This window comes from Zonotrichia albicollis, chromosome 1 (assembly GCF_047830755.1).
Source record: "Zonotrichia albicollis isolate bZonAlb1 chromosome 1, bZonAlb1.hap1, whole genome shotgun sequence".
NCBI lineage: Eukaryota > Metazoa > Chordata > Aves > Passeriformes > Passerellidae > Zonotrichia > Zonotrichia albicollis.
The window spans coordinates 49,041,623-49,051,830 of NC_133819.1; the positions used below are offsets into that span (position 1 = coordinate 49,041,623).

The 10,208-nt window shown below is 43.8% G+C and overlaps 1 protein-coding gene across 1 annotated transcript in view; it reads left to right on the forward strand.

Moving 5' to 3' along the window:
- The window catches only part of LOC141729126 (uncharacterized), a 36,128-nt gene extending 27,535 nt beyond the window's left edge, over window positions 1–8,593 (forward strand). The window contains exon 2 of the mRNA XM_074540767.1: window positions 7,628–8,593. Within this exon, the coding sequence (XP_074396868.1) occupies window positions 7,628–8,436 (809 nt within the window). The 3' untranslated portion in view covers window positions 8,437–8,593. The remainder of the gene's footprint in view (window positions 1–7,627) is intronic.
- Window positions 8,594–10,208: the final 1,615 nt, after the last annotated feature.

Sequence of the window (10,208 nt, forward strand, 5' to 3'; positions counted from 1 at the left end):
TCCTCAAAGTTCTATTTCCCTTTGCTGTCCTCCTACTTCTGATGCCCCTTAACCTGACTTCACATCACAAGCACACTACTAGTGCTAATCCTCCACTACGCCCTCACCCCAGCACTCCATTATCTCAGCCACCGATTTTGAGAGGGCTACTTTAAGAAGCAGGTCATTCAAGGACTTCTTTCAAATGCAGTCATTTTCAGCAGTACATAGATTAAACAAACGTTGTGTTATCCCTCAGTAATAATTCATTGTCTTCCGTATCTAACGGGATTCTTATGCTGCTTGCCATGGCTCTCAGTCCATTTTGCTGCTCTGCTGCAGAACAGACTGCTACACTGTAGTGGAAAAGCGTACTGAGACACACAAACCTAGTAAATACATTATATTTTTCAACTTAAGCTCATTTTTGATGAATTAAAGCCTCCCCAAAAACCATACCTGGATCAAACATAGTTTCATTGGCATTTCCAGATGCTCACAGTACCCTGCATTACGAAATACGGCACTTTAGGATGCCCTAAGTCACCTAAGTCACTCATTAGGCTTTCCTTACAGATCAATGGTCAGAATTTCCCTTGTTTTCTTATACTTTGTAGAAGAAAGCTCTGAATTTTTCCTAAACGAACAAAACCTGAAAGCATGAAAGTCAGACTTTCTCACTTCAGATTTCATGGTTTATAAAGTACACAAATTATAAAGCTATCAGACATTTCCCAGGCTTACATTAAAATCTGTAGTGAACCTTTAGAGTGGACCAATTTATTTGATGTGTTTCCCTCAAAGCTTTTATGACACCATAAACATTTCTGACTCCATGACAAATACTTTACAATGTATTAAGCAGCATCATTTAAACTGTCCTAAATGTCTTGCCAACGGCAAAGTATCTGAAAACAGAATAGTGACTTGAAAATGGAAAAAACCTCAAGGTACAGTTTGTACCATCACAATTTATGATTTATTTTCAGGAACTTCAAATAAAGTTCAATGGCACAAACACCCAAAAAGCACAAAGTAGGGATATTCCTCAGAAGAACATCATGCTGTACCTATTTCACATGAGAGTATCAACACCACTGAAGTTTGCTCCCCAGCAAAACTTCTCATTGAATCAAATATATAGTTGAACATTCCATACTAATTAATAATAATTTAATTGTATTTCTAAAATGCTTCTAATCACTGCAGTTTATCTTCATTGGCTTCAATCTACTGAGAAGCCTTACCATCCCTCTTTACACAGGAACAAATTGTGATAACTCTCTTCACAGGAAAAAAGCATTACACCATGAGAAGCTCTGCGGGTCACCAAACCCAAGATGCATGCACTCCCTGTGAGGAAAAGCAGCACATTCTGATTGATATTTAATTATGAAAACTTACAAAGTGTTTTCTGTATTGAAAGCACAGGAAGTCTACAACTCATGAGGCAATAAAAATAGAAGTACTGCAACAGGATTCATTACTCACGAAATTATTAGCTGTTCAGGCATGCTTTTGATGACAGAGTTCAAATCCTAAAACATAAAACTGGATCTGATGATTTTATGAATCCAGTAAAAATTATTGCTGCATGGCTGTAAAAATTGGGATAAACAGAAGCTTGAAAGGAGGTGATTTGTATATATTTGCTTTTTATGTTTTAGCAGAGATTGCAAACAGAAGACAAAAACTTTGAGAAATCAAAAAACAGGGCATTTAATTGTGGGGGAGGGAGGGTGGGAGTATTTGCTGGGGTTTTTCTTAATTGCTGTTTTTTTTGTCACACCATTCTGCCAACCATTTAAGTTTTCCTTTGACTTGAAGGCATCCAGTTTTGGAAAAAAGCAATTTTATCAGTTGGAAGTTGTTACCAAGCTTCTAGAATTTTAACACAAGTACTGTATAAACAGCTCATAAATAAATTATAGTATTGTCCAAGACTAAATTATGAATATGGCAGAAAGCATCAAATTACATAAACACTTATATGACTTTGCTTTCTCATGGTACTACTCTTTGTAATCTGTGACTCTTGGCCTTAAAAGATCAAGAGCAGACATCTGACCTGATCCCTAAGTGTCCCAATTTCCCTGTGAACATTTTCTTTCACTTATAAAAATGCACTTCTCACCTTACATACTTCAGCATATGCTATGTGAATGTCTGCCCTAAAAACATCCTTACATGGTTACTGCCTCCACACACTGCCAGTAACTAGAAAGTACTCTAAACCCCTGCTTCACAAAGTCATTGGATATCCAAATCACAAATTTCAAATTCCCAGCTGTCACTGCCTAACTATGGCTTCTGCATTTCAGCTTAGTCATGATATACGACATGATCGCTCTCTCGCGCTTCGCATCCTCCTTCAGCGCTAACCCAGCCACCTCCTTAGTGCTTCCATCGACCACGTTTACCACAGCTGCAATTAGCTCATGTAAACAGTCATCATGAGCCCACTCTTGTAAAAAGCAATTTTGTTTACTTCTTGTTTATGTATTTCTCTCTGTGTTTAGTCTGCTTTTTCCTCTCCGTAACAGGGAATTTACGTGTAATAGCCAGGGGAAAAAAAGCACAAAAAAACTGATGTATCATTTTCATATAACAGCTCATTACCTATTCTGAACTCTAGAATTGATCAAACACAGTTTAAAGATCCACCATGTGACTAAAAAATTGTACATTTGAATGAAAGGAGATCGCTTCCATAACAACTTTTTCCAAGGAACCGAAAAGAAGCGTACTGGTGGTGCATTACCTGAAAGCCTGGAAACTACAACAGTGAAAAAGGAAAAAGTAGTAAATACCAGCAAGATTACTACCAGGTGGAAGAGGGCAGCTGTGGCAGGACATTAAGGAAGTGTTTGCTTGTGGCATTTTCCTGAAAGGTGACAGAGAACTCCAGTGCTCCTCCCCTGGCATCAATCGAATTCCTAACTTTGGACTGTCTATGTCACACATTAAGGGTTAATGCAGTTTATTTATGTGCTCTCATAAACTAAGGTAAGCTAAGGAATTTCAATTTACCCAATCATACAGCTTGCCTAATATAAAACCAACATATGAGAAAACATGAAGCCTGAAACTAGAGTCACTTCAAACACCTAAGCAGGTGTGAAGTCCTCCAACTAAGCAGTCTGGACCTTCAGCGACAAATGAGGAATTGGCTAGAATCCATCATAGATGTTATTTACTAAAAAAAATTAGTTTTGATTAAAACTGAAAGTATTGTAGTTTTATGGTGTATGGTCTTTTTCATTTCTCTAATAAGGTGTGTGTCTGGGTGTGTGAGAACACCAGCATACTCATGCAAGCCATAGTGGCTGTTCCTCTGATTTGGGTTTAAGCCTCCTTCTTAAGAAAAACACATTCTGTCCACAAACAACAAGCAACATGTCTACACAAATTTATAGGCAGGTTAAATTTATTAAAAAAAAAACAACAAACAAACCAGAAATGAGTCATTATTTGCACTTGTTCTGAAGTTTCTTCCTTGTTTAGAAGGGCTTACCATTAAATTACTATGTAAAAATAAAGTACTTTGATAGTTACAAACAAACATGTAAACTTATTCACATCTACATGTTTTTGAAAATCAGTATTTCATGTATCAAGTAGAAAAATAAGAAAACTAAACAAACACCAACAATTAATCAGGGAAACTTAGAATCCAGGGGTGACCCAGTTACAAGCCTGGAGACCAGAATAGGTCTCACTTGATGACTGTCAAAAACTAGATGCATGACCTCACATGGTTTGCATAATTTATCTGCGATTCAATTTACCCAACTCGAATTAGGGAAAATCTAACTTACCTGGAGTGCAGTTTGTCATCAAAATAGAATGTATCCTAGAAATGCATATTACCACACAGATATTCATACACAGTGTTTTAAATCTTCAGAACCGAGTGCTCTCCATTGGAACGCACAGAGACTTTGCCATGTATTACTTGTTTGATGAATGTTTCAATCTTCTAGAAGAAAAAGGGACCCATTTGCTTGACTTACTACCTGCTAAGAACATTAATACAGAACTTCAAATCTAAAAAATGAATAAGCAGGGGACAAATGGATTTTGCAAGTTTATTGCATGGTAGTTACATTACTTCTCAACTGGCCAATCTGTAAAGATAGTTTTGAAAAGAGATTACTTAACATCAATAGCTTTTCTTTTAAATAATCATGAAGCTTACACACATGTAGCTTTGAAACTTATCAAGGAAATTAGGCTGGGAGCACTCACAGGATCAAGCCGCTCATTCGTGAGTAGTCCCTATAAACAAGGATTTGCCAGTCTGCCAAAATAATTTTCCTACTCTGAAATTAATGCCAACAAAATTCGTAATACCGTTCAATGCAAGTTACAGATTTTGTATGTTACAAGCAGAGTGGTGTATCATAAGCTGGTGCTGGTCTACACTGTTCTTAGGACCAAAGAAACTACATCAATTTTTCAGCTGCTGAAAATTTGTCCCGGTGTCTGTCTTTAGCACTGATTAAACCATGGAGCCAATTTTAAAGCTCCCACTGACTGCAGCGAGACCAATGCCTGCAGGACACAAGACAGACTTTAAAGTAAGCCATCCTAGAATCAGTACACTCTTCCTCCCCCCTATTCATTCCAAGTTTAAAGTTAGTTATTCAAAATCATAACCTGTGAGGAAGTCAAGAACACAGCAGATTTTAAAACTTCTAGGTTTCTTTTATGTACTCCCTGAAATTCTGTTTAATAACAGCAATTTATCAGGCCAAGTCTAGTTACTGTTACTAATCATGCAAATAACCCCAGTAAAGCCCACAGGAAAAGCAGCACCATCAGGAAAACATTATTTGGCCCACAGTTTTCCTCCAACAGAATGAAGTTTCAAAGTTACTTTTGCACTGTTTTCTTCCTGTCTGAGAACTATAATTACACCTGTATTAAAAATCTCTTTGCATTTCCTCTATCACCATTATGTAATTTTTCCTTCATGGGTACGATGTGGTGCAACACTCGTCTGAGCAATCCTCTCTTGCACACTTAGCCCAGGGGCAGTCAAAATGACTAGTACATAGCAAAAACAAATAATTGCTTGGAAAAAGGATTTTGCAGGAGGGGTACTCAGCTGTTTCTTAGACCACCATCCTGTAAAACTGCAGACAACAGAAAGAAAATAGTTGTTTTACAGAAGACATCTTTAATTGAGCCGAGTTTCTCTACATGATTCTAAGTGTGTGGATTCTTTCAAATAGCTGATAAACACATTTCTGACTACAAGTACACAGAACATAACAGGGCAGTTTTCAAAAGTATCCCTCCATGGCTCTTGCCAAGTGGTATACACTGTATTTATCTATAGGTATTCTCCTTTACACTTCACAAGAGATTTACAGCCGCTTGCATTCTGTGAGCATTGCATGCAACAATGATTTTTAATATCAACTGAATTAAGTTTTAACTGCAAGCAATAAAAACTCAAAACTCCCGCTTTAGGAGGCTGCCAATAAGCATGTAAATAGTGCTAATCATTCAAACTGGTTATCACAAGAAAAAAATTATATATTTAAGATGTTCCTCAGCACTACTCCACTGTAAAATGCTTCACTATTAAAAAATAAATAAAATGGAATATTCTTCAACTTAAACATGCCCACATAGAATAAGAGCAATAGCACAAAATAATCTATCCAATTTGCTCCATGCAACTTTTTAGAACTTAAAAAAAAAGCATCCTAGACACCACAAAACTCTTCAGCTTAAAATGAGCTAATCAATCCCCTTTCTGCACAGCTGCATTTTCTTTCATTAATGTAATAGAAATATTTGAGGGATTTCCGTTTTTACCTTTGCATTTTTCCTTTTCCAGTATCCATAACCAATCATCGCTCTGCTCTTCCATTATGCTTCGTATATTGCAGAGTGAGAAGCATCTTCATTAAATAGTATTAAAAATAGAACACACCCGATCTCCCCACCGGAGCATGCTCTGACAGTGCTGATACCACAGCTCTCAAGGTAACCATGCCCAGCTGGGAGCTGAGAGGCAAAGTCAGTGCGAGATTAGCAATTTGCAAGCCCAATTGTGCACACAAACTTGCCTCGATCCGTGACGAAGACTGCTAAAACAAAATCAGCGTGCAGTTAAATTATGCGATTGAAAAAGTTGCAGATCAGTTTACAGTACGGTTTTGGTTCGGTTGTCTTTTTTTTTTTTACCCCCTCCCCATCGCCCTCAGCCTCAATCGCTTTGTACTTGCCTAAAATGTGCATATGCCATTTAGAAGAACGCGCACCGGGCATGCATCTGGCTCAGCATTGCAATGGCAGAGAAGTCAAACAGGTGATGCACAGACACTCGTGTGGCTCTCTAATGCTTTTGTTTCCCCCTCCCGGCACATTTACAGCGATGTCACACGGCGGCGGGATGAGTTTTAAGCAAAACCGCACACACCTGGAAGCGCAGAGACACACCTAGCACGTAAAAATGCACCCGGAACCCGAGCGTGTTCCCCCCGCCGGCTGACGCGGTGAATGAATGCAAAATAAGTAACAGCAATTAAACAAGGCTGCGCAATGGCTGCGCTAGATGGGCACGTCGGGGTTAGATTTACAAGCGATATCGTTCGAGACAAGTAGGCAGAATACACCAAGCGGAGTAACACGAACTGCTTTTTGTGAAATCGGGACACCCAACAACACGGCCGTAACACCTGGACCGTGATCCTCCTCCACCGCATGCAAAAAGAGATGCCCAGGAAGCATCAAGTAAATCTGTTGCCCTCACATCGCCACCCTTAAGAACAATGCCAGTCCAAGCAGCCCAGGCTTGCCCTCCAGCAAATACGGCTTTGAAAGCGGATGCCGCGATGCCGTTCACAAACCAGCGAGTAAAAGTTGAGATTTTCCTTAAGAGTTTGATCCATTTCAGCTAAAATGACGGCCAGGAAGCAGGAGGGCGATCTCCCCCCGCAGGCCCCCCTCTCCCTGGCGCTCGCTGCCCCTGCCCGGCTCCCGGCCACCTCACCTCCGCACCCGACCCCGACCCGCCTGCGCTCCCGCCGGCAGCGCCTCTGGCGAGCAGCGCCGGCCGCCCCAAACTTTGGGAAGCCGCCGCCCTCCGCGCCGAGCCCTTCCCGCCCTACCTGGCCGTCAGCACCGCCACGCTGCCGCTCCGCAGTCCCGTGCGAGGTGCCGGCTCCAGCACCGAGAGCATCCTGCCCCGCCGCACTACGAGCGACACCCTTTTTTCCTTTTCTCTTCCCTCCCCCTCTAGTAAATACCACATCTTAGAGCCGGAATCCTGCAGCCGCTATTAATAATTGCCCATCGCACGCAATAAAGGCAAGCCCCGGTTCCATACACAGCTCCTGTTTCCCTCTCTCTCCACTCCACATGCTCCAGCCGCCCTGACCTCAAAAATTAAAAGATCACGGGGAGGGGTGGCGGGGGGGTGGAGGGGGGATGGGGCGAATGACTCCAACGAAATGACAGAAAACACATGCTGGAAGAAAAAAAAATAGACAAGAAAAAAATCGCGACAACAAAGAACATCACGCCACACAAATGTCGACAGATTCTGTTTTGGCTTCCTTGGGTTTTGTTTTTGGTTTTTTTCGTTCCTTTTTTCTTTTTTCTTTTTTTTTTTTTTTTTTTTTTTTTTTACCTTGCCTGCAAACGGGATCTGCCCCCAGCGTCTTGGCGGCTCGGGCTATTTTTGTTTGTTTGGTATTTTTGGTTGGCCGGTTTGTTTATTTTGCTGCGGATACGCTGCTGTTACAGTACAGTGACTGTCTTCCTGAAAGACATGGTCTCTTCCTCCGCCTCCGCCGCGGGAGGAGATCCGCCGCCGCCGCGCCGCGCTGCTGCCCGGGCGCGGTGGCCGCGGCGGCACCGCCCGACCCGCCGGCCGCCTCCTCTGCTGTCCCGGCCCGCTCCGCCGCTCCGCCCGTCCGCTCCCGGCGCCCGCCTGGATCCCTTTCTGGCTCGCTCCTCTCTGCCTGTCCTCCGTCCTTTATCTGCCGCGCTCCGGGGCTGTACTGTCTGTCTGCGAGTCTCTCCCTCTGCCTTTCTCTCTCTCCCCGCCCACGCAGCGTGGTGCGCCCCGGACCGCAGGCAGCGCCGCGCTCCGGCTTCGCCGCTCGCCGGCTCCGCGCTCGCTGCGCTCAGCGCCGCTGCCCCGGCTGCCGCACAGCACCCGCCGGCCCCGGCGCCATTGCGCTGCCCGCCCTCAGCCCACCACACCCAGCCCCGCGCACGGCCCGAGATGCCCGCCCGGGCCCGTGTCTGTCTGTCTGTGGGGCGGCTGTGTCTGTCTGTCCGCCCGCCCGCGCGGCTGTGGCTTCCCGCACGCCGACCCCTCCAGTCACATTGTTTGCCCCCCCTTCCCTCAAGCCCTCCCCCGTCAGCCCATCCTCAGCCAGGGGCACAGAGACAAAGCACGCGAGCGGGGCTAATAAGGAGAAAGCTCGTTAATCCCCTCCGATTCCTTGTTATTTGCTCCCACCCACTCCCTGTCGCCCCCGACACGCGACCCCCAAGAAAAATAAAGAGGGAAGGAAATGGGCCTTGACTCCAGAGGGCATCTTTAAGTGAAAGGTCTGGGGAGGGTGGTTTTAATTATTATTTTTGCTGGTGCAACCTGACAGCCTTCAGGCTGATCAGCCAAGCTGCTGAAAGGGGTAAAAAAAAATTGAAAAAAAAAAAAAAAAAAAGAGACTGCAGCAGATTTTGGGTGGTAGCAGATGAGCCACTAAAAATGGGGCACATGATCCCCTTCCCCCTCCCCTGCCCAGCATGTCTCTATCTAGGATCTGGCTTGATGATGTTTCCCTCGGAGCCTTGCTGCACACCATCAAGGCAGAGGGAAACAGGCAATTCACCAGCACACGCGCTTCCGACACATGAAACCGCTGCTATGCTTTTAAAACCCGGGCCTCGTTTTACCCAATTGAATACATCCAGGCATTCATCCTGCACCCAGCCGAGAAAAGGGCATTTACCTCTTTGCTAGGTGGCTATTAATATGCAGTAAAATTATAGCTGTACAACGCCAAATGTAATTGCCATAGATCATTTAGAGCAGATCCAGCAATTCAGCTGCTGGAAATGCATGTCTGTGAATAACCATGCATCTGGTACAATGCCCTCTACTACAATAACCTGAAAGGAGACAGAAACGTCTGGTACTAGCTGCAATTAGTAATCCTATGGATGAAAAATAAACAGTCAATAGGTACAAAGCAGCAAGGTCCTATGAAACACAGAGATCATTTCTGTCTACGGTGATACAAATAACCCAACTCCCACAGACAGACAATTCTTATTTAAAATACACAGTTAAAAATGCACTCCTTTCATGAAGTGCTTTCAGAGAGCCCTAGTTCGAGAAGACAGTTTGCCATGGTTAATGAATGTAGCAGAATTTGCGTACCAGTAAATATGGACAAATATACAGGAGGCCGGGGCAGTGTTGCAGGAAAATGTTTGCTTTAGTAGGTATTATCCTTGCACCCCTGGAACCCCTCTTTCCCCTTAGAAGCAAACACCTGCTTTTACTGGGGACTGCTGAATGGAATCAGACTGGAAGAATACGGTGAGTGATGAGCCGCAACAGGGTGTGCATTAGCTGGCTCTTGGTGCACACTTCAAGTGATCAGAGGCATTCAGCCAGGCACACCAAAACTTGTTCTGCTAATGCACCTCCTGATGTGGATCCCTCCTAGGATGGTTGTGTGTGCCTCCATCTACTTTAAATTTCATTCTTTAGCATGTTCCCTTTAATGCTGTGCTGCAGGTTCCAGCTGAAAGCAAAGAGACCAGCAGAGAGGCTATAAATGGCACTTGTGTGCTACCCCTGGTGACAGGGCAAGGACCAGGTCTTTGCTTTTTGCCATTTGATGTTGCAGCCATCTCAACAATGGACCAAAGTTAATTTTCCAAGATGGTCATCAAAACTATTCTGAATCTACAGTGAAATGGAGAGGACCTCACCTGGCTGCTGCCCATCATTCCATTACTCCCATGCAGGGTACCCAGAGAAGGGAGAGAAATGCACAAAAGTGCACTTTTGTGTCATGCACCAGGACACAAAAGCAGTACTCACTCCTGCCTTCAGTAAATGCCTTGCAACTCACCTCCAGAAGGGAAGGGGATGAGAGTAGTGAATGTTTGGGAACCTTGCTGCAGTCACCTAGACACCATGCACGTGTCAAACAGCCACGTGTCCACAGCTTGTCTCCCAGCGT